General features: G+C 41.1%; 1 protein-coding gene across 1 annotated transcript; it reads left to right on the plus strand.

Annotated features, from left to right (window-relative positions):
• On the plus strand, positions 1-25,420 carry LSG1 (large 60S subunit nuclear export GTPase 1). Its single transcript, XM_082393254.1, has 14 exons — positions 1-182; positions 1,834-1,960; positions 5,808-5,928; positions 6,108-6,194; positions 6,685-6,771; positions 12,138-12,198; positions 13,820-13,996; positions 17,648-18,046; positions 18,475-18,576; positions 18,723-18,875; positions 19,319-19,433; positions 21,832-21,911; positions 23,271-23,444; positions 24,938-25,420. Exons 1-14 carry the CDS (start codon positions 84-86, stop codon positions 25,115-25,117), a joined length of 1,962 nt encoding a protein of 653 aa, XP_082249380.1. The 5' UTR covers positions 1-83; the 3' UTR covers positions 25,118-25,420.

Consider the following 25,420-nt stretch of genomic DNA (forward strand, 5'->3'; position numbering starts at 1 on the left):
TCACTTCCGGAGATCTATCGTCTAACTGTCCAAAAAACAGGAGCGGGTCCGGCAAGGAAGATTCGTGCGCCGACGGGGCAGCTATGGGTCGGAGGAGAGCGCCGGAGGCTGGGACCCTTGGCCGGGCTCTTATCCGCCAGCAAGTTCAGCGGAGCCGTAGCCATCGTCCCACCGACTCCTGGGTAAGACATTGTCATCTTTCCCAGTCTGTCTAGTTATGAGTCTGAAAGCTGTGAAGCTTGGGGTCAGAGGTCACAGTGAAATTTTCCAGAGGAAATGATGCCAAAATAGGGTTTCTAAGGATGAATACAGTCGTCCTCCGTTAACCGCGGGGGTCGGTTTGGGACCCCCCCCCCCAACTCCCCACGGATACCACAATGCGCAAATGTTCAAGTCCCTTAGAGCCTCCCAGGCAGATAAACAGGCCCTTCTTCTAGCAAGGCACAGGGCCCAGAGGTGGAGGTGGTGGTGATGAGGTTGCAGTGAGATCTTGAATGCCAGGATGAAAGTTTGGTCTTTGCCCTGTAAGCCCTGGAAGCGTTTGTAAGTTTCTAAACAGGAAAGACATAAAAACTATTTTTTTGTATTCATTTGTTCAAAGAATTGACCCTCCAGAAGCCGCTGGTTGGTACCAGAAGTACAAAATAACTCAAATTCCTGCTTCACCCTTTTTATTCCCTAGAGGTTTCACTCAAAGCTGAACAACTTATCTCCAAAGTTTGGCGGGCCTAATAGTTCCCTGGGCCTGGGAACGATCATCATTTTTAGGATCCTTGAAAAGCGGATGAAGTAGTTTGACTTGTGTTTGTCATTTTGACATTCATTCCCTCATGTATTTGAGAACTCACGAAGTTCTCTGTAAGAATCTGTGCAAAGTCAAAGGTGTCTCTAATTATCCATGTGCACTTCACGCCATCTAACTTCCATCTGTGTAATCTGCAGAATAAACAGCATACAGAGCTCATCAATATTCATCAGGTCAGAGGTACTCTGGACATTAGATTACGAGTAATTTTAATTGATTTTGGAGCAACTTGTTGTTAATGTACCCATTAGGAAGCAGTGGGAAGATTCGATTATGAATTCTAAAGAACTGGATTCTAATCCTTATGCTGATTTTTGCTGATTCTGTGGCCTTGGGCAAACCATCTAGCCTTTTAACCTTCAATTTTTTCACTTACTTGCACCTGTACAGAGTGTAGAGCTTAGGATGGTGTTTATCTTATCAAACTATGGGTTGTGTCTGGAAATCAGTTCAGTAGCTCGCAACTAGCCAGGTTTTTCACCCTACAGAATAGAATTCAGGAAAATACCAGTCTGTGTGGCATGTAATAAAGTAACTTTGTTTCAGGATTCCTTTGTTTCCATTTTACTATACTGAATGGTACACGGTTGTATCACTAAGTTTCTCACAGCATTTGGGTCACTATGTGAAATGTATTTCTTACTGTGGGTCTCCATCAAAAAAATGTGACTAACAGTGGCTGCCAGGACCAGAGTATATGGTATATGGGTTCAGGTTCTTACCTCTACCACGTATTAGCTTGCCACTATAGGTAAGTTATTTTATCTAATTTAATCCTGTTTCCTCATCAGTAAAGCAGAGATACAATAAAATTTATCTTAAAAGATTTTGAAAATAAAATGAGAAAATAAATGGAGAGTAACTATCATGAGGTAAGAAAGTGCTAATTTAAATGTTAACTCTTATTAGTATTGACTCTAAAGGGGCTGATACCACCCTCAAGACCATAGAATAGTTACTTGGGAGTTAGTTTGGATGTTAAGAGCAGAAGAGAGCAGCTGTATTACCACCTTGTGTTTTATTCATAGTTGCACACAAGTGAACTCAATGATGGCTATGATTGGGGTCGTCTTAATCTTCAGTCCGTGACTGAACAGAGCTCCCTGGATGACTTCCTTGCCACTGCGGAACTTGCAGGAACAGAGTTTGTAGCTGGTAAGTTGTTGCTGAGTGCCTACAGCACATTTGTGTCTTTGCTGACTATATACAAATAAGTCTACTTGGAAGTGTTTTGCCGATCCTACCAAACTCATAAAGGAGCTGTCTTTAATCCAAAGGCAGATATCCCAGAAGCAGTGTGGGAAGGTCCAGGTGAACTCAGCTGGGAGGTACAGAATGTGCCACACTACTTTTCAGATTAAGCTCTTAAAAACACTTCAGCTTATCCATCATCATATCAAATTCAAGAACCTCAGTCTCTCATAAGGAAAGAGACCAGTCAACATTACAGTGACAATACCAACATTTTCCAGAAAATGTTTTCTGATACCATTGTTAGAAGCAAAATCCTGGGCCTGCTGCTGTAACATAGGCAATTTGAATTGTATTTTGAAGCACTTGTTAACACATAATAGTGAATTTTTCCATGCATGTAATTTGTTTTAGTCACTGCTTTCCCTTTTTTTGTTTTTGTTTTTGTTTTTTCTAAGCACTTAGAAAACTACCTGGCACAGAGACAGCATTATAAACTACCATTTCTATTGCTCTTCTCTTATTATAAGTGTTATTATGTTGTTTAGCAAATTCATTCATTTGTTCAAAATGCTTTTATTGAGCCCCAGCTACTCTCAGGTATTGTACTGGCTCCTGAAAGTATGGTGTTGACTAAGACAAATGTTGTTTCTGCGAAATTTTGTCTAAGGTGCTATAAAAGAAGTCTGTAGCAGAGAATGGGGTCATAAAAGATGGAGCTGGTGTTCTTTTCTGTCTGAAGGAAAACTAGGGCCAGTCAGGGCAAGCTTTACCCTGGGGCTGAGTCTTAAATGATGAGTAGATGTTAGCAGGACAGGTGAGATGACACAGGACATTATACACAGGCAGGCAGAGCACTTGAAACTAAGATCTGAGCAGCAGTCTACTTTGTTCAGAAAACGGTTAGGAGCTTCGCCCTGTTGGTGCTTAAAGTACATGGGGACAGGATGTGATGCACAAACACGAGGGAGGAGGGCCAGGGCCAGGAGAGAATAAGGGCTTTAAAGGAGTCTTTAGAGGGATGTAAGCAAGTAGGAAACATTTTTTGAAAGATCACTGATGGATTTTGAGGAAGAAAGACTAGTTAGGAAACTATTGCTTTAGTCCAGCAAGAGAATCAGGCCAGAACTGAAATAGTAGTAGTAGAAGAATGGAGAAAAGAACAGGAACAAGATTTTTAGTGGGCTAGAATAAACCAGACTTTATGGAGGGGGTGGAGTAAGTGAAGAGTGAGGAGTGTCTTTCTGCATGTTAATGAAGACCCCTAAATAGCTTCAGGGTGGGGGTTGGTCTTGTGAGCAGTGTAAGGATAATTAGAAGGTTGGAATTTTTAGCCCCACTGGGGAGAGGAGAGGAGCTGGAGATTAAGTTAACCACTAATGACCAATGACCTGAGCAGTCATACCTACATAATGAAGTTTCCATAAGCCTTTCAAAAATCGGTAAGAATTCCTCATTGAAATTAATTTCATGCCTTTTTCCCTTTTTCCTTAATAATGTAGAAGTGATAGAATTTTGTCTCAACTCTCTGTGGCCTTCAGACAGCACTTGTCTCCTGGACACACAGGGACAGGGACTTAACCTGGAGGCTAAAAGTTTCAGCTGTCTGTGAACCCCTCAGATTGCAGGCAAAATTGTACGTGTGTGTGTGTGTGTACATAGTGCATTTTGAATCAGGTTAAGTCCATGGTTTTTAAGCTGGTTCTCACATGGATCCCTGACCTTGCAAAGGAGAGCAAAACAATGAGAAATGCTAAGCGTTCACTGGGAACTCTTAACTTTTAAAAGATGGCACAGGCCGTACTCACTTCTTATGTTCAGCAAGTAAGAGGAAGATGTGATATTGTGATATAATAAGAAATACATTTATATTTGGTCTTCATCTCTGGTTCCTTGATACAAGAGCTTCTAAAACCCTTGTAATTTCTTGAGTGGTAAGGGTGAGAGGAGTGTCTTTTGATGTTCATAATAAGCCCCTTGCAGCCTTACTAGAGTTTATGCTAATGAGGTGACCGGTGGGCCCCTAGGTAACTTCTTTGTGGGGGCTGATTGCCACAGGAAGCAACCCTGGGTTTTGAGGGTTGGGACTTTCAGAAACTCCTCCCTCAACCACTGGGGAGCAGAGACGTCCTGGAGATTGAGTTAATCACCAGTGGCCAGTGATTTAATCTATGGGGCCTCCATAAAAATACGTTCAGAGATTTGGCATCTGAAGTGGGGAAGTCACTTGATAGTTAGTGTCAGAATAGAATTGAACTGTAGGACACCCAGTTGGTGTCTGGAGAGTTGGAGAACTGGTTGTTGGTGTGGGAAAACCCACACATTCGGTGTCAGAAGTGTTGGTAGTAAAAACAGTTCAGAGACAGGTGGCTGCGTTATTGTGTGATTACCTCCAGCAGAACTCAGCATCATTGCTGAATGAGAACGAGAATGGATAGTTGGCTCGGTGCAGTGGGCTAAGGAATTTGATGTTTGGTCAGAGAGTGGTGGAATGGATGGACCATGTGGTTTTAGCCAAAGAGGGAAAGAAGTGAAGCTGCAAGCTGGGTGGTACACTGGGAGAAGAGGAAAGAATCAAGGGGCTGGAGACATTTACAGAGGTTGACCCAAGCAAAGTGGGAACACTGGGTGGGAGATCACCATTGGAAGGAAGAAATAATGTGAAAGAATTATCCAGTATGGGGCTAAAGGGATGTGTATTCTGACTGTTGGTTGAAGATGACATGAATGAGAATGGTGACTGAATTGGCTGTACTCTAGGTCAGGGGTCCCCAACCTAGGTACCAGTCCGCGACCTGTTAGGAACTGGGCCGCACAGCAGGAGGTGAGCGGTGGGTGAGCGAGCTAAGCTTCATCTGCGGCTCCCCATGGCTCGCATTAGCGCCTGAACCACCGTTTGCATTACCTCCTGAACCATCCCACCCCACCCCACCCCCCGCCAGTCCATGGAAACATTGTCTTCCATGAAACTGGTCCCTGGTGCCAGAAAGGCTGGGGACTGCTGCTCTAGGTGACTGGACCGTGCAGTATTGGTGGTCCAATGAGGGTAGCAGATTGCAGTCTTTGCTTAAAGGTTAAGAGGAACATTGCTGAAGATGTCCTGTTATCCTTGGATAGGACCTCCCCTTGGCATTTTGGTAAGAAGCTTAGCTGGCTTCTCAGGTGCTTATCTCAGTGGAGTCACCTGCCCAGGAGACTAGGTGGCCATGTGTGGTACAGTAGAGGGGCCTGGAGCAACTTGAGGGGGATAGAGCCCTAGAGCAGAGGTCTCTGGTTCATACATAGACTGGATGTTTTTTTTATTCCTTTGAACTCTTATATAGCTTAATTGTGGATGTTCATAAATATTTCATATAAATTATAGCTGTGTAGTAATTTACCAGTTCTAACTGGAGTGAGTCTCCTTGCTGAATCTTTGCTTCCCCCCTCACTCCCATTGGCTTACAATTATTCTCCACATGTAAAATGAGGAGATTGGTTGTAATGAATGTTTACAATCCCTTCCCACGCTTACTGCTTCTGTTTCCATGAAATGCATTTAGCATGTGGAGTTTTATAAAATCAGTACTTGAAAAAGTGGTTGATCTTTTGAAAGTTTTAGTAAAGATCTGTTCTTGTATTCTTTCTTGGGGGGTGGCTAGAAAACTTCCTTTAGAAATTATAATTAATTCAAGGCTAGGGGAATCTATCTAAATCAAGAAAGCTTAAATTCTGTTTTAGGTGCTCATATTTTTAGTTTTCTAAGTAATGACCAACATTCACTCTCTATACTTCCTCTTAAATAACAGTACTTTTTTTTTCCTACAAACAGAGAAGCTTAATATTAAATTTGTGCCTCCTGAGGCTAGAACTGGACTACTGTCTTTTGAGGAGAACCAGAGAATTAAGAAACTCCATGAAGAAAACAAACAGTTCTTGTGTATCCCAAGGAGGTGAGTTGAATAAAAATATAGGACATTAAAAGGCATAACAAGGCCACTAAATATAAAATTTTTTATTTGGTGTTCACGTTTTTCTGCTTTCTTTTCTCAGCTGCTATTATTAAATCCCAATCTCCTATATTATTTTGGTAACTCATGTGGAATTTTTTTTTCCTTTATGACTGTTGCAGACCAAAGTGGGACCAAAAAACTAGCCCAGAAGAACTCAAACAGGCAGAGAAAGATAACTTTCTAGAATGGAGACGTCAACTTGTCCGGTGAGTGTTAGCCTACAGGAAGATTTGCCTTGAAATTCTGAGTTAGGCATTTTACTGTGCTTGCATTGCTATTTGCATTTTGAAGGCTTTGTTCTTTTAAAAGGGAAATGGTAGATTTCATCTTATAAGTGCAAATTGGTGTGTGTGCAAACCGCATTGCTTTGTGCACATGCGTCCTTGCACAAAGATGGTGAGTTGATTGCTCCATTCCTGGCCTTTTCTCCTTTTCATACCCTTCTCTAGCCATTAGTCACCCTGGAGTTGATCACTGCTCTCTGGAGCATTCTTCCAGGAAGAGATGTCTGGGAGAAATGTCACTTCGTGTGTTAAATAAACTTTCAGGGCTTAAAAAGCTTAAGTATAAAATTTGCATTTGATTTGCATATTGATTCAGCAGAAAGTATATAAAAATCACTTGACAGTTAATACTTGTGTACTTATTTTTTTAATGCAGTGAATTTGGGTGTTAAACTTCTCATTCTAAAACCAGGTTGGAAGAGGAACAAGACCTGATATTGACTCCATTTGAAAGAAATTTGGATTTTTGGCGCCAGCTCTGGAGGGTGATTGAAAGAAGGTAGGTTACCGTTTTCTTTTTGTGTAAGGAGTATGTGGTGGTGGCGGTATATTAGATTGGGAAGTTATATATGTTTGTGAGCCCAGGGAGGGGCTGAGGGGACAGGATCAAGTTATGCACAGGGCTACTGAGAATTATTATAAAACCTGAAAGTATGATGCTATATTTCTTTTTAAATATAAGGGGTTTTTGTTATTAGATAAACACATTGATAAACTTGCAAGAATGGTGACTATCTTCTGTAAGATGAGTTCTGAAGCACCTGTAGTTTTTCAGCAAATGTATATGAGTTCCTCCCGGTGATATGGAAAATATGGCTGGGAGAGGGGTAGGTGTCTGCTTGCAAAGAGCAAATATGTTAATGGGGGAGGCCAAGAAAAGGGCCAAGCACCAGGGTCATACAGTTGGATGAAACGCAATCGTTGCACTAAGGTATTAGTAAAATACAAACTGGAGTGTGATTCCTATTGTATTAGAGAGAGGGTAGTGGGCTGAGTCAGAGCAGAGGAAGGAGCAGTTAGTAGTTTTGGGAGAAATTAAGGAGTGATTTGTTTTAATTGGGCTTTGAAAACAAGAGAATGCCTTTGATAAGTTGAGACTGGGAGATTTTTTAAGTCTTTTCCATATCCTGATAGCTAAAAGGTTTTTATTTTTGTCAAAGAGTGTATGAATTATTTATAAGGATTCCATAAATGAACCTTTTTTTTTTTAACATCTTTATTGGAGTATAATTGCTTTACAATGGTGTGTTAGTTTCTGCTTTATAACAAAGTGAATCAGTTATACATATACATATATCCCCAGATCTCTTCCCTCTTGCGTCTCCCTCCCTCCCACACTCCCTATCCCACCCCTCTAGATGGTCACAAGGCACCAAGCTGATCTCCCTGTGCTATGCGGCTGCTTCCCACTAGCTATCTGTTTTACGTTTGGTAGTGTATATATGTCCATGCCACTCTCTCACTTTGTCCCAGCTTACCCTTCCCCCTCCCCGTATCCTCAAGTCCATTCTCTAGTAGGTCTGCGTCTTTATTCCCGTGCCCCTAGGTTCTTCATGACCATGTTTTGTTTGTTTGTTTGTTTTTAGATTCCATATATATGTGTTAGCATACGGTATTTGTTTTTCCCTTTCTGACTTACTTCACTCTGTATGACAGACTCTAACTCCATCCACCTCATTACAAATACCTCCATTTCATTTCTTTTTATGGCTGAGTAATATTCCATTGTATATATGTGCCACATCTTCTTTATCTATTCATCTGTCGATGGACACTTAGGTTGCTTCCATGTCCTGGCTATTGTAAATAGAGCTGCAATGAACATTTTGGTACATGACTCTTTTTGAATTATGGTTTTCTCAGGGTATATGCCCAGTAGTGGGATTGCTGGGTTGTATGGTAGTTCTATTTTTAGTTTTTTAAGGAACCTCCATACTGTTCTCCATAGCGGCTGTATCAATTTACATTCCCACCAACAGTGCAAGAGGGTTCCCTTTTCTCCACACCCTCTCCAGCATTTATTGTTTGTAGATTTTTTGATGATGGCCATTCTGACCGGTGTGAGATGATATCTCATTGTAGTTTTGATTTGCATTTCTCTAATGATTAATGATGTTGAGCATTCTTTTCATGTGTTTGCTGGCAATCTGTATATCTTCTTTGGAGAAATGTCTGTTTAGGTCTTCTGCCCATTTTTGGATTGGGTTGTTTGTTTTTTTGATATTGAGCTGCATGAGCTGCTTGTAAATTTTGGAGATCATAAATGAACCTTATATTTGAAATGATGCTTTTAACAAGGAGCCCTTAGGATGTGGGTTTGTTGGTTTGTTTGTTTGTTTGTTTAGTCCATAAAATATACCCAATAAGAACATTAGGAAACAGGGTGCTTTAACTGGGATTCTCGGGAAAGAATATTAGCACATTTAGCACCATTACTAAGAAAAAGGACTTGGATTAAATTTGTAGAAGTTATTTACATTTCCTTTTAGAGTGATGAAAATGATCTGGAATTAGATAGTGGTGGATGGTTGCACCACTTTGTGAATATACTAAAAACCACTGAACTGTACACTTTAAAAGATGGATCTTATGATATGTGAATTACATCTCTCTCTTTTTTTAAGTCACTTATATACCTCCCCCCCTCATCTTGCTCCCTCAGGGGCAGAGAGGGCTGTTGGCCTGGGATGTGAGGAGGTCAGAGTAGCAAGGCAAATCTCTAAGCCTGAAGAAAGGGGAAGCTTGCTCCTGATCGCGGGCTCCATGCAGGCTTGAATGGGGCTTGGGAAGACCCAGTATGGTTCTCCCAGGGAGCAGAGTGAGCTAATCTCTCCTTCAGGGCCTCATTAACATTTGGGGTATGTACTGCTGAAAATGTCTGTTTTCTTATTTCCAAAGATAAATGGTAACAATGTGAAATATTGAAACCTCACCCTTGAGGGAATGCCCCCATTTGCAGGCTTATAGTTTACTATTTAATTGTAGATTTTCTCCTACTTCCTTTATTGTCTGTCTTCCCTCTGCATTCCTTTTTTTTTTTCCTACTTATTCTGGTTTCTGACTTTTACATAAGAGGCCTTCCTCCGATGTCAAGTGATGTTTGTTGTCTGTTCATATTTAAGAACAAAGCATTACAAAGCTGATTGACAGGACTTTTGTTTGGGTGGAGTTTGCCCACTGGTGAACTTCACTGTACAGTAACTGAGCAGGGATCAATTTTATTTTTTTGGAATATGCCAAGATGTCAATATCTATGGGTGTTTTCCCTAGGATCAGTCAGTTTCTTAAAGAGGAGGACTGTCTCCTGCCAGGAACAGGGCTGAAGGTGGTGGTGTAATACAAGGGAGCTACTGGGCATTTCCATCACTTGGGGTGTAGACTTATGTTTAATCCTCCTCTCTTCAGTACAGCACCTCTTTCCCACCTTCTCCTGTGCTTGAGGTCCCAGTTCAGGAGCCTCTCAGGTTCATTTTCTCCATGGGTTCATTTTCTCCACAGGGGCTGTGGGGTGGCGCGCGGCTGCCTGGCTGAATGGAACAGGGGCGTGGACCTAATTGCTCCCTGCTGAGAGTGATTTCAGTCCTATACCTCACCCTCGCCATGCAAGCTAGACGTGTTGCTTCTAATCCTGAGCTTTCTCGGAGCTCTGGGGCGTGAACAGGCTCACTTCTCGTTGGGCTGACATTTCTTAGTTGCTGTTCTTTCTTTCTGTTTGTCCTGATGAGTTCCAGTCTTTGCTTTCATGTTTTGCAGGCTTTGAGAGGGAACAGAGGTAGCCATATGTGTTCTTCCAGGTTTAACAGCAAGGCCCTTCCCTTGCTTTTCATGCCCCTAAATAAGCAATTTGTTTCCCCAGAGTGAGCCTGTACCATTGAAACTTCTAGCTTCTAGTGGATTACAGCATTACTTGCTCTTTTACTTTTTTGTGATATTTCTCTGTGTTTTTATAAGAGAGAACATGTTTCTGACCCAGGGAATATAGTTTATATCATACAGAAGTGGATCTGAGTCACATAGAAACATCAATAAAGTGACTACTGCTGTGTCTTTTAATAGGAAATATTTATTGATATGTTCTGTACAGCAGATGTCTCCTGTTTGGTAGCAGGCTAGCTACGCCATCTGCCTCTTTAATTTCAAGAGTAGTTATCAGAAAAGATTTGATGTATAATATGTCATTGAAATGGCGGAAACTGCCGAGGCACGGAGGGTAGAACGCTATATTCCAGTAAGACAAGGCGCTTCCATTGTGTTGCATCAACCCTTCCTGGTACATAGCTGGCACTTTGCTAGGCATCCTAATTCAGCACACGAAGCAAGCTGCCTTAAACTTTTCTTCTTTTCTTACTGGTGTGTCTAAGCTGGTTATTCTTTCTACCTGTTTGGTAGGTAAACATAATGTGTGTGGACCTTGTAATTTTAGTTCATTAGGCTTTGTCCATTTTTTGCAGTCATTTTTACATTTACTGTTAAATCCTCACAGTTGGAAAGTGGTAGATATTACCTTAAAGAAGGAAATACTAGGACCCACTTAACTAGAGAACTTAAAAGCAATTTGTCATAAATTAGCAGGTCTGTGAGTTTCTTTGACTCACAAGATCATGCTGGAAATTTAACTATTCTGAAGGAGAATGCACTTTGTCAAAAGCTCTGTCCTAAATGGTAACCTTGATTTAATACATTTCCTTCAGTCACATAGGAGTTACCTCAGGAAAAGCTGACCAGATACGGATTTGGGGGAGACTGGTGGAAGGTGGTAGCACATCCACAGCTTGTTTCCTTCCAGTGGCGGTCACAGCTGGCCCTTAAAGCAGCTTTCCTAGCCACAGGGTCTGAAGGGAGGGAGGATTCTGCCGGAGAAGTGCAGTATTTATTCTTACAGTGCTCAGCTGCTGTCGTCCCCACTACATTTGTGAGGGATTCGAGGGGCTTGCTGTCAGCCGCAGAAAGTTTTCATATTGCTACATCATCTTACATGTGATGGAAGGCATTGGACTCACCATTCCTGCTTCATTATGGCAACTTAAGTTGATATTTTAATGTTTTGTATTTTTGCCATTTAAACACATTCTTGGAACTGGTGGATGATGATTTGCTACATGTACACTTATCAGCCCTAGGTTTAAATAAGATATAGGCTTTGATGGTGGCAGCTGTGAGCAGGTGATATATTAGGGTTTTTTTTTAAATTTATTTATTTATTTATTTATTTATTTATTTTTTAATAAATTTATTTGATTTATTTATTTTTTATTTTTGGTTGCGTTGGGTCTTCGTTGCTGCATGCGGGCTTCTCATTGCGGTGGCTTCTCTTGTTGCAGAGCACGGGCTCTAGGCTCACGGGCTCAGTACTTGTGACGCACAGGCTCAGTTGCTCCGTGGCATGTGGGATCTTCCCGGCCCAGGGCTCGAACTCATGTCGCCTGCATTGGCAGGCGGATTCTTAACCACTGCGCCACCAGGGAAGCCCATATTAGGGGTTTTTGAGGCCTTACTTAACACAAGTGTAAACTAGGCACTGAGTGTACAGTAGACCTCACCTTGGATTGAAGTCTTTGGAATACTCTTTGATCTCTCCAGGAGGGTTTACTAGAAGATACAGGTAAAAGTTTTAACAATGAAACATCATCAGAGACTACAAGCTCTGATCCAGAGTGCTTGCGTTCTCATTCCAGCTCCCTCACTTAGTAGCTGGTGACCTTGAACAAGCCACTTAGCTGTTCTAAACTTCAGTCTCTTCGCATATAAACTAGGGATAATTGTACCTTAAAAAGGTAAATATATCAGTGCTTAATATGTGGAAAGTGTTTGCTACTATTTCCTTTCACTTCACAGTGATTGGTGTATCTCACATTTGTTTTTCAGTGATATCGTGGTCCAGATAGTAGATGCTCGAAATCCACTCCTATTTAGGTGTGAGGATTTGGTAAGTAAAATGTGACATGATTCAAACTTTAAGTCCTTGGGCAGCAGTGGGAGGACAGCATCACCGATAGCAGTGACCCTAGGCAGGCCTTTGCACCCTCCTCTAGCTTTGTTTAATCTGGCCTCCTGCTCCTCCCAAGGTCAGGAGCTTGCATTTTGGGACTGTTTAGACAGGTGTTTTCTTCAAACAGTTGTTTCCATCTGCAGCAAGGCACAAACACTTGGACTTTCTACTTTTAGAAGCCACTTTGTTAATAGGCATTTGCCAGTGTTTCTCATTTTTTAAGAGACTCTAGTTGAAATAGCATTTTGCTTACTTTAGCGTATGCCTAGTCCCTTCACTTACCCATCCCACTAAGCTTTCTCTTCTCACACCGTAGTTATTACCTCCTGTGGTATTTTACAAATGAAGTAAGTGTGTAAAACACCACAGGGGGTAATCATTAAGGTGTGAGGATCACAAGAAATAGTGATACAGGCTTTCAATTAATAAGACACTGAACACACATGAAGTATTCCTATTTTTGTTTGAGGACCAGAGTAGGAATAGTACTGATTATTTTAAAATCCACTGGTGAATAACAGTCTTAATGGGGAAGCTCTTATTAATTCAGCTTTCATACTTCTGGTGTATTTCCTAATGGAGAGCTGTGCTTGGGAATTAATTTAATCACTGGGTCTTGTTTTCCTTTTAGACTTCAAAAATAGTTTTTTATATTAATAGGTAAGATTATTATTAGCTATCATCACTTGGCTTGAAGATAGTCCCTGCTGGCTTACAAATCTAGTTATACAGTTCTTTAACTTTGCTTAAAAGAAATAATTCAGGATTATTAAAGAGAGGAACTGTATAATTTAAAGAAATAAGAACATGTTATACTTAAACTGGGCAGGAAAGCATTTCTTTTTACCCTTCCCAGTTTCTTATGTGAAGAGTATTTTTTCTAAGTATAGATGACCTAACTTCTTTTCAGAGCTTGCTGAAAGGATCCATAGAATGTATCATGATTAAAAATCTTTAAATTAGGAATGATTTAAAACTGGGGGCAGGGCTTCCCTGGTGACGCAGTGGTTGAGAGTCTGCCTGCCGATGCAGGGGACATGGGTTCGAGCCCTGGTCTGGGAAGATCCCACATGCCGCGGAGCAGCTGGGCCCATGAGCCACAATTACTGAGCCTGCGCGTCTGGAGCCTGTGCTCCGCAACAAGAGAGGCCGCGATAGTGAGAGGCCCGCGCACCGCGATGAAGAGTGGCCCCCGCTTGCCGCAACTAGAGAAAGCACTCGCACAGAAACGAAGACCCAACACAGCCATAAATGAAATAAATAAATAAATTAAAAAAAAAAAAAAAAAAGCTTCCTTACCTACAGTAACTCTGTTTCATCCCTTCACAGATCTGTGCTGGGAACAAACCAGCACTTGATAAATGCAACCTGGAACTAATAGGATGCGGGACAGACTTGGGGTAAAGCAAGTTGTGTAAACATAGTCCTTGACCACCACTGTTAAAAAAAAAAAAAAAACTGGGGGCAGTAAAAACTTTTCATAGCTGGGGATCTTCAGTATAATTAGCCTAATTTTTCCCCTTTTGGAGAAATATCTAAATATCTTTATCTTGCATAGGAATGTTATGTGAAAACAATTGATGACAACAAGGAGAATGTTATTCTGATAAATAAGGCTGACTTGCTGACTACCGAGCAGCGGAGTGCCTGGGCCGAGTTCTTCGAAAAGGAAAATGTGAAAGTCATTTTCTGGTCGGCTTTGTCTGAAGCCATTCAACTGATTGGTGACTCTAAGGTAACCTGGGAGACTTTTTCAGGTTGGGTTTCAAGGAGGAGGATTTTGGCTTCTGTTAAGTGTGCTCTGGTTTTTTTGTTTTTTTTTTTTTATTGTTGATGTGTGGGGTTTTGTTTCTTTTTTCCCTAAGTGCTGTGATAGTCGGATGATCTATAGAAAAGTGAGTCACAAGGTTGCTTTCTCTGGTTTTTAAATAGTCTGCTATCCCAGGGGTCTATGATGCACACTGGTAGTAGCTATAATTTTTAATTTTTTTAAATTTGAGGCAGAAAATTATATAGGAAGTTTCATACTGACCTTGTATGTAATTGCTTTTTTTTTTTTTTTAAAGAATTGTTTCTTTTTTTTAATTTTATTTATTTATTTATTTTTGACTGTGTTGGGTTTTCGTTTCTGTGCGTGGGCTTTCTCTAGTTGCAGCAAGCGGGGGCTACTCTTCATCACAGTGCGCGGCCTCTCACTGTCGCGGCCTCTCTTGTTGCGGAGCACAAGCTCCAGACGCACAGGCTCAGTAGTTGTGGCTCACGGGCCTAGTTGCTCCGAGGCATGTGGGATCTTCCCAGACCAGGGCTCGAACCCATGTTCCCTGCATTGGCAGGCAGATTCTCAACCACTGTGCCACCAGGGAAGCCCTGTAATTGCTTTTAAGAGAAGTCAGAACAAAAAGTCAGATACAACTGAATGTAGTAACTTCTCTGGACTTGATTAGACTCTCTTTTGACTTTGTTTTGAAAACAAAGAAATGAAGTAGTCCTAAATTAAGATATACCATGTTATTTTCTGTATCTTTTAATCCACTTTTTACAGAAACAGTTTAGGAGTTATTTTCTAGTAAAAATTAATGATAACCAACTATGAAAAGAAATTAGTAATAGAATCTTAGAGCTGGAAGAGACTTAAAGTCATATCTTTTCCTATCCACCTCCTTTCCTCTCACCTCTATTTATCAACTGTTTGCTGACTGGTTAGTGTGCTGAGCTGGGTGCTATGAATACAGCACCCTCCCTTGGTGAGCTCACAAGTTAGCGAGCTCTAACTCTGTGAAGGAGTTCTTCCCTCCACCTCCCTGGCAGTCTCATGCTGTCTCTGTGACTGCTTTAAATGGCAGACACCAGGTGTCTCATTCCTTTTTATCTCCAAGGTTAGAAAGTTCTTCGGTCCAGTGAAGCTAAGTCAGCTTCCCTACCTTTGCTCTGAGGCCTCTTCCTCTCTGCCTCTGTTCTCTCTTCTGCAGAAGATACATTGTCTGCTTTCCTGCTCCTTATAGACATGACCTCCGGAGCACTCCTCACCCTGAGCGCCTGCCTGCCTGTGTCAGACACCTAAAATGGGTGGCAGCTGGTGGCAGCTGGTTGAGTACAGTATTCCAGGTGTGGTTTGCCCAGGACATGTACTCTTATTTCTTGTGATCAGGATACTCCCAGTAATTCAAAGTTTTTGTTAATTCACCCCCTTTCAAAGGAGCTTATGCTCTTGGCCCATTGAACCTGTGAAAAACCACATCCCTCAAATATTTAAAAGACAAGACTTACTAAGCAGATCTCATCCTATCTTTACATGTGGCAAAAGGTATTCATTGTGGTTTTAGCTCAGCTTAGGATCATGCTGTTCCTCTTAGATATTAGTGATTTGGGAACAAGGTAGAATCATTTTGCGTGTGTCATTTGCTTTCCTCTTCTTCCAGCTTTGAATCATCTGCAGATTTTGTATTGGCCCTTCTATATATTCTTTCTGGTCATTGATAACGCTGTTGAGTAGACCGGAGCCAAGGATAGAGCTCTGTGACCTTTTGTGGACTTAAGAAGCGCTCAGTACCAAGCGTTTTAGTGTGATGCATACAGATGTATTTGAAAGGCTATAACAATAGTTATTCTGTTATTACTGTTAATAAAAACTAACCCATAGAAAACTTATTCTTAACCAGGCACTACTATTCTGAGTACTTTATGTGTTTTATTCATTTCATCTTTTACATCTGTGGTATTCCCTGACCTATCAACCAAGGAGTAGATTGCAAAGGGAAGTGGGATTTGTTTGCACCATCTGTTCTCAGGGAACCCTTGTTGCCTCCCATTGCTGTCAGGGGAGGAACTGTTTGGAGGAATTTCCTAACTTGAGGAATTGTTTCCCTGTCAGACTCTGGATTAACAGTGCATGATTTATGGAAGATATTCTTTCTTCCTTTTTAAAAGTTGAACCCTATTTATTCCTCCCAGGTCTTCTGAAATCTGTTATTCATGGTTTTCCAAGTCAAGTAACCAGCTACCATTGTGATATATCTAATCACATCTGTCATTTGAGTATCAAACATGAACTTATTAAAAATAGATACTTGCTGTTTTCTCACCTATCTGAAGTTTGGTTCTTTCTCTATGGTTGCTTAACCTTTCTTATTTTAAAAAAATAGGACATTTTTTTGAATTGAGTACTTTGGTTTTCTCTTGGCCATCTCTTAAATTGCACCGTGTTCCCCCAAAAGACTGACTTTTCCCTTCTTTCTTTCTATTTTTGATGTAACTACTGCAAAGTCCTTTTGTTGCCTTTATCATTTTTCCTGAACCAAAACTGCTTCTAGCCTTAGTTTTCCTGATACACATTCATATTCAGTTTACATTCTTGTGTTCTGCAGAAGAGCACACAGTGACTTCTTTACATTTATTGCTCATTTATCATAGAAATTGCTTCCAATTCCATATTTCTTTTTGAGTTGCCAGGAATGACAATGAAATCATACCTTTTTTCCCTGACATTTTTTTTTAATATCTCCTTCCCTAAAATGTGGGATGCCTGTTTAACTGAGTCCATCATGCCCTCTCCTGTGGCGGCTACTCATTGTAATGCTAGATTATTTGTAAATGATAGGTTTCCATCACTTCTAAATCTGAATCAGTTCTCCCTTGTTGACACTGATTGGTAATACTATAAATTGCCATATTTCTGCTTTGTTATCCATAGGAATTCAGAAGGATTAACACACCCATGAATCGTAAATGATTTTTACCTTTCTCTTTCCAAAGGAAATCGTTGGTTGGTGAATAATTTCCATACGTAGAGTTGAGTTTTATTGCTCTCATACTTCACACACACAGACCTATGCTCCATGGTGCTATGATTTATTAAAGGCAGTTATAAAAGAATAGCAGTTTGCTTAACTATGCAAACCACTGTCTTTGAAAATGCAAATATACAATGAAGCTCAAATTACAAATTATACCCTTCTTGCTTTGTGCAGAGAAGAGAATGTTAAATGTTTTATCGTTCATGAGAAATGCTTTGTTTTATTCTACAGCCCATTGCAAAAAAAATGTACTGCCAAGGAGTTCAGCTTGATACAGGTTTTTCTAAACCCTTGCTTTCTTTTAATAGGTAAAAGAGTTATCTATTAGAAAAGTAATACATGTTATTTGTACAGAGTTCAAATAATACAAAAATGTGTAAAGTGAAGGTCCACCACTCCAGAGGACACCACTGTTGATAGTTTGGTTATATCCTCATGCTATCTTCTCCCTCTATTCACCTTTTTCTTTCTCCTTCATAACTTTCCTTGTCCTCTGCTCATCTTAGATAACCAACTCTGAATGTTGTTCACCAGAGTGAAGAGTGCAGTTGTTACACACTTCTGAACTTTTGTGGTTTCTGTTATTTCATCAGGAAGAAGTAAACGGAGACAGTGGAGAAGCCATCACAGCTGAGTTTGAAAACTCCAGCTGTGACGAAGCTGAAATTCTACACGAAGAGACTGAACATCTTTCACTTAATGAAGTTGCCAGGAGTGATGAAGATGACAGCGAGTATGAGGACTGTCGGGAGGAGGAGGAGGAGGATTGGCAGACGTGTTCAGAAGAGGGCAGCAGCCCTGACGAGGAGGCCTGTGGCCAGGATTGGCAGGAAAGCTGCACTGTGGATTCTGAGGCTCAAGGAAGGAAAACCCCACAGAAGAGGCAAATACGCAACTTTAGCCACCTGGTATCAAAGCAGGAATTACTGGAGATCTTTAAGCAGCTACACTCTGGAAAGAAGGTGAAGAGTGGACAACTTACTGTTGGACTGGTAAGATGAAATATATCATAAAATTGTTCCGTGAGGGTCTGTATTCCCCATCCTTTGGTAGCTACACTGGAACCCCAGAGATCAGTCAGGCCCTGGCATCATAGGGAACATTGATGCCCTCTTGTTGCCCACGGACATCCTGGGAGCAGGCTGGGTGACAGGCAAAGCCCAACTCAAAGAATGAACTTTTTCAAGGCTTATACTGGTTACACCACTGTTCATATTAATTATCTTCTACAGTCTCCCAGTTCATCCCTACCTGTCACGTCACTTCCAAGAGATACTAGAATGAGAGCTTTCAGGGCTGTCTTCAGACTTACAGTCCAACGTTCTTACCTTTAGATAGGCTTTTTAGATAGGGCAGGCTTTCGGCATCCTGTGATCCTTGCCAACTTATATTGTAAACATTCCTTCTGACACCCTTCTAGGTGGGCTACCCAAACGTTGGTAAGAGTTCGACAATCAACACCATCATGGGCAACAAGAAGGTGTCTGTGTCTGCCACGCCCGGTCACACCAAGCATTTTCAGGTATTTCTGCAGCATCGGCCTCTGTATTTCCTTCTCCGCCAGTTCCTCCCTCTGGGTGTTTTCTGGAGTTCTTTGCCACTCGTGTGCTGCTCTCCTTTCCCTTCCAGTGCTGTATGCCCAGCATAAACCTCTTACTTGTCTTTCAGACTCTCTATGTGGAACCTGGCCTCTGCTTATGTGACTGCCCAGGCCTGGTGATGCCATCCTTTGTCTCTACCAAAGCTGAGATGATTTGCAGTGGAATCCTCCCGATTGACCAGATGAGAGATCACCTCCCACCTATATCACTAATATCCTTTGTGCTGTGCCAAAATTCTGGTTGTTATGTGTATATTAGGGCTTAAGAAAAGTCTGGGTAATAGACAGGGGAGGAAAAACTAATCACTCCTTACATAGTTGTAAGGATTAGAAACAAAGACTCGGTGCTTTATGTCTGAATTAGGGTCATCTCACAAATCTATAGTGTATTTACATAAAAATGTGTCATCTTTAAGGTCTGTTTCAGAGATCATATTTTAATATTTTTAAAGGATACATTTGGAAGTGATCATTGTGCATAAGGCTTTGTTTAAAAGAGGGGAGAAAAGTCTTTTAAATTAACGAGTAATCGTACTACTTTGGAGAGGTGAAAAGTTTTTTTGTCACAGATGTGCTGAAATACCATGTTCTTAGAAGACACCATGGGGAGGAGGAGGGGGTCAGTTCAAAGAAACGGATTCCTTGACAATCTTACGTTTGCCAGAATATTCCAAGACGTGTTTTAGAAGCTACGTACGGCATTGACATCATAAAACCTAGAGAAGATGAAGATCCCCAGCGACCTCCAACATCAGAAGAACTGTTGACGGCTTATGGATGTGAGTTGTGATTTATTTTAAAACATGAACAAAAAATAACAGTATAGCTACTAAGAGAAATACTCTGCAAAGGTATAAGTTCAGAATTTTTCCTTAGCATTTGTCATGTCATCTTTCAGGCTTGATATTTTTGTTGTCCTGTTGGTCTTGCCCACCAAGTGGCCTCCAGGTAGCTGACTTGGTCCAGCAGTAAAGGAGGGAGAGCCGGCCACTGCCTGAGTGGTATTTTACTTCAGTGTTAAGGGCTTTTTAGAGTTAGAGAAGGAGATGCTCTGTATCCTAGAGTTAGAGAAGGAGATGCTCTGTATCCTTTGCCTCTTCCCCAGGTCTTCATCATAGAAATCAAGTGCCTGGGAGACACATCTTCTCAGGCTCTCTCAGGCCCTTTCCTATAGGAGGCCTAGGACCCAAGTGTAGACACAGGGCTTCTGATCTAAGGCTATGTTGGCTTTTTCTTTTTCTGCATGGGAATTATCTTTGTCATTTCTCCAGTTCATTGTGATTTATTTACCTTAAACACAAACTTTAAAGGTAATCTGGAAAGACGCGTATCTACCTAAAGAAAAAGCGGTGTTAAAAAAATTTCTATGCGTGTGTGGCTTGCCTTGTAAGGAATTGCCCCCAGCCGGGAAGGAGTTCAGGTTATTTGCATATTTACTGGCAGAGAAAGGTGATTTGATATAAACCACAGTTATATGGTTAAAATCAGAGCTTGAATTTACTTTAGTTGAGCGACTTTAAAGAGGATGAATACTAAGCACTTGTTGCAAGACTGCTATAGTCACAAAATCATAGGACAAGAAGGGGCCTTAAAGATTCCCCCACCTCTCATCCCCCTTTTCATAAGACAAATAATCTGAAATCAGAGCATGAAATGACTTGCCCAAGGTGGTGTCTGGTCAGAGGCATAGCCTCAGTGAGAACGCAGATTTCCTAATCTAGACGTCTCCAGTGTGCTAACCTGAAAGATGGGAAAGGTAGACTTTGTACTAAACTTTGCATCTGGTTTGATTTCCAGATAAAACTGAAAGGAATGTGAGTCTTTTAAGATTTTTCATCTGATTCTCTCTGATGAAATCAAAGAGAGTGAGGGCAAAACCAGTTTATAAAAACAGATGACTAAACATTCTTAATGTATTAGTGAAATTCAGCATCTCTCCATATATTTGTTAGCCATTTTGTCTTCTGAGAATCACTTTTTTCTATGCATCATTTGTTTTTGTCGTAATGATTTGTAGGAGTTCTTTGTTACCTGTGCTGCAGATGTTTTTCCCAGTTTTTATTTATGGTTTCTTTAGCCCTGTAGAAGTTAATGACTTTAATAAACAATGTTTTTTTTGTTTCTTAGGGGGGCTTTTTTGGCTGCATTGGGTCTTTGCTGCTGCGCGCAGGCTTTTCTCTGGTTGAGGCAAGCGGGGGCTACTCTTCGTTGTGGTGCGCGGGCTTCTCGTTGCAGTGGCTTCTCTTGTGGAGCAAGGGCTCTAGGTGCACGGTCTTCAGTAGTTGCAGCGCACGGGCTCAGTAGTTGTGGCTCATGGGCTCTAGAGCACAGGCTCAGTAGTTGTAGCGCATGGGCTTAGTTGCTCCACGGCGTGTGGGATCTTCTGGGACCAGGGCTCAAACCCATGTACCCTGCATTGGCAGGTGGATTCTTAACCACTGCGCCACCAGGGAAGCCCAGCAATGTTTTTCCTTCTTAGTTTTGTTGGGTTCAGTGTTTTACTTGGGAAAAACTATTTTACTGTAATCCTTTTTTTTTTTTTTTTTTTTTAAATCTTAGGGGTTTTTTTCCCGTTTTCCTAAATGTATTTTTGTGTACGGTTCTAACTATTGATACTTTCTTCTAAACTGAAGGAGCCAACATACAGCTAGTATGGGAGGGAACTGAGTTTTGAACCTGTCAGCCAAAGCTTGTGTTTTTGCCCACTGTGCTCTGCTACTCCCTTCTAATTGAGTTAGTATTAAAGGAATCTTCGTTGTATGTTTGGGAAACTGAAAAAGGTGTAGACATATCATTAAATAAGAAAACTTGCTCTATTGCTTTGGATTTTGCTAATAATATTGACGACATAGCATTGTACAAGTAGCCTCCTTGAATCAATAATTAAAATCAGAGAGATAGAAGAAATGACTGGAGTAGAGAGAGATTGAATGTGTCACAGCATGTTGCTAGGTGGTTGTCAGAAGATCAGATGTAACAATATAGTCTATTCTGGATTATCAGATGTTTTTGTAATGCTAACCAAAATATTTTCTACATTATTAATTGATTTTTTTTTTTAAAGTTAAATAAGAATGCACAGTGTAATAACAGAAAAGGCTAGATTTCCATCACCTCAGTTGTCTTTGTTGTGATGTTTTCTAACTTAGGTTTTGCAAAATTCATTTCTCCTCACAGGTATGCGAGGATTCATGACAGCACATGGACAGCCAGACCAACCTCGATCTGCACGCTACATCCTGAAGGATTATGTCAATGTAAGTGAACCCTGCTTCTTGTTCCTCTGGAATAAGTAGGTCTTCTTTCTCCACAGCGTATGTTTAGGGTAATGGCAACCAGCTGGGTTATAAAGGAGATATCTTCTCATTGATATTGTGACATAACTGGAATTATATTCTTGATCCAGGAGAGCTAACATCATATAAATCATAGAAGTGATTGACATAATATGAAAGAGATGAAGATCTCTGAATACCTCTTCGCAGTGAAGGTGATAAATTTATGTCTCCAGTTTTTCCATCTCCTCCAGCCCTTGGGTGTTTCTACTGCAGCTATATCACAATATTCCTTGTAGTGTAGCTGTTTATATACCTGTCTTCCAACACTTGTCCAGTAACAATAATAATCATAGCTAACATTTATTCAAAGCTAGGCCTGCTAGGAATAGTTCTAAATGTTTTACGTTTGTCATCTCATTAAAAATATGTAAGTCTGTGAAGTATTATTCTCCTATTACAAGTGAGGACATGCTAAGTTTTGGGTTTTCTTCATCAGTAAAATAGGAATTAATAGTACCTATCTCATGAGATTACTATGGGAAATAAATGAGAACAGTGTATGTGTGTGGAGACACACACACACACACACACACACACACACACACACACACACACCACTAAGCTCAGTGCCTGGCACATAATTAGCCCCAGTAGTTTTTATTTATTAAGCTACTTCTTTCTACAAAAAAGCATTCCAGGGGCTTAATTGGTTGTGAGGATTTCACTTTATTCCCTCCTCTTCTCAATACACCATCAGCAGAGCTTGGAGCATAGAAATAAAAGAAGGCAGCCATATTCTCTTTTTTTAAAATTCAGGAGGAAAACAGTTAATAGAATATTTGTATAGATGAATTATTTATTCATCTACCATTTGTAAAACTATGGAGGGTGGGGGAGATGAGGTAAAAACAACCACAGTTTTTAGAGTGTTTATGGTGGAAAGAGGAAACTTGGCACCCAGTGGACAGCAGCAGCAGGCCCAGTGTCCCCATTAGTACAGCCACACTGTCCCACTACGTCCTGGCTTTGGTTTTGGAAAATATTCTCCTAAGTATAATCATATACATGTACTGAAGAGTACGGTAAACAAGGTCAAAGGGGGCACAGGGAAGATTTCATTCTTGTGTGGGAGCTGTGGGAAGAGGTAGGCCTCTAGAACACTAAGGATCATCATCAGGGTGTAAGTTGGGACTCTCCAGTTGCAGTGACCAAAACTCAGCTCAGCTGTCAAAAGGCCGAAAGTTCCATCAGAGTGTGCACGGTGGAGAGGCCTCCCCTGTGGACGCTCACACAGATGGCCCTGAGGATGTGCAGTTACCATGCATGTTGTCTTTGCAGGGTAAACTCCTGTACTGTCATCCTCCTCCTGGAAGAGATCCTGTGACCTTTCAGTATCAACACCAGCGACTCCTAGAGAAAAAAGCGAATGGTGGGGAAATCAAAATGCAGCCGCGCAGAAATAAAAAAGCAAATCAGATTGAAAATGTAGTGGACAAAACTTTTTTCCATCAGGTAAGTTTTAAAGTTTTTCTTTAACTTCTGATCCAGTACATTTTGTATAACAGCTTTATTGAAATAACATTCGCATACCATAAAATTCACGCTTTTAAAATATACGGTTCAGTAGGTTATAGGATATTTGCAGTTATGTAACCATCACCACTCACTCCAAAAAGAAACCCTGTACCCATTAGCATTCACTCTCCACTCCCCTCTGCCCCAGCGCCTGCCAACCACTAATCTACTTTCTCTATATAAAGATTTGTCTATTCTGGATGTTTCATGTAAATGAAATCATATGCTCTGTGGTCCTTTGTGACTGGCTTCTTTAGCCTAATGGCTTCAAGGTTCACCCATGTATCAGTACTATATTCCTTTTTATTGCCAAATAATATTCCATTGAATGGATGGACCACATTTTGTTTATCCATTTATCAGTTGTTGGACATTTGGGTTGTTTCCACTTTTTGTCTGTTATGAATAATGCTGCTATGAACATTCATGTGCAAGTGTTTGTGTGGACATATATTTCATTTCTCTCGGGTATATACATTAGGAGTGGGATTGCTGGGTCATGTGGGAACTCTAAGTTTAACAGTTGAGGTACTGCCAGACTTTCCAAAAGTGGCTGCACCATTTTACATCCCCACCAGCAATGTGTGAGGGTTCTAATTTCTTCACATCCTTGCTAAACTACAGAAAGGAAGTGATATTTAAGCTGGACTTTGAGGAACAAATAAAAATGTGTCAGTTGGAAGAAGCGGTGAGGGCCAGATTTCCAGGCAGAAGGAGTAGCATGAACAAAGGCAAAAAGTTGTGAGAGTGGATTTTTTCAGTAAAGAGCCCATGTTGTAGGTGGCCTTGTGTGCCATGTGAGGGAATATGAACTTGATTCCCCAGGCCACAGGCGGCCATCAGAGATCTGTGAGGACAGGACTAGAGAGATACAGAATAGAGAACTCTGATAGAAATGTGCACACTGGATTTGAGGAGTCTTGCAGTGGTCCAGTGAAAGCTGATGAACACCTGGGTTAGAGCAGTGGGGATAGAGAAGAGGGGGAAAGATGTACAAAGTTCTTGAGAGTGGAATCCACAGAACTTAGGGCCTGGCTGTATGTGATAGATAAGGAAGACAGAGTGTGTGCCATCTTCAGGGCTGGGCAGATTCTTATACCACTAGCCGAAATAAAGAATGGAGAGTCAGCTTCTAACTAACTTTGGGTTGCGGCCGGTTGAAGTTTGATATCAAGATAGAGATTTCCAGAAAATAGCTGGTATTGAGTCTAGTTATAGATGTTGTTTGAAGCCATGGACTAAACAAAGTTGAGGACAAAGAGAATGAAGTGAAGACAGAATGCTGAGAAGCTTATTTAAGGAATGGGGAGAGAAAGAGGACCAGTGAGAGATGGAAGTCCACTCTCTTGGAGTTCTCCGTAAGCAATCCTGTGTATATCCTGTAAAGGAGACTGCTGACATCGCCAATAATATTTTCTCTTATTTCCTAGGAAAATGTGAGAGCTTTGACCAAAGGAGTCCAGGCTGTGATGGGCTACAAGCCTGGGAGTGGCCTGGTGACGGCAGCTACTGTGAGCTCTGAGACGGGGGCTGGGAAGCCCTGGAAAAAACATGGTAACAGAAATAAAAAAGAGAAAAGTCGTAGACTCTATAAGCACCTAGATACGTGAACTTGGGCTGCAACAGAAGTAGCATCTGCACTGTGCATCTGTGGTGCTATAGGGTGGACCCTGCCCTTGTGATTCACACCCAACAGCTGATATCAAGACCGAGGGGCTCCTCAGAGCACCAACTCCAATTAACAGGGTCGTCTTGGAGCCCCAGAAACCTGCTCCTGTAGGAGGCTGAATCTGAGATGAGGGAACGAATGATGTATGTTTATTTGTGTAAACATATATACAAATGCATAGTAATTTGTAAACTGGGAATTTCTTGAAGAGATAGTAAAATTAAATTGCCACTTATGGATTTTT

This window comes from Balaenoptera borealis, assembly GCF_965194805.1.
Source record: "Balaenoptera borealis genome assembly, chromosome: 5".
Taxonomy (NCBI): domain Eukaryota; kingdom Metazoa; phylum Chordata; class Mammalia; order Artiodactyla; family Balaenopteridae; genus Balaenoptera; species Balaenoptera borealis.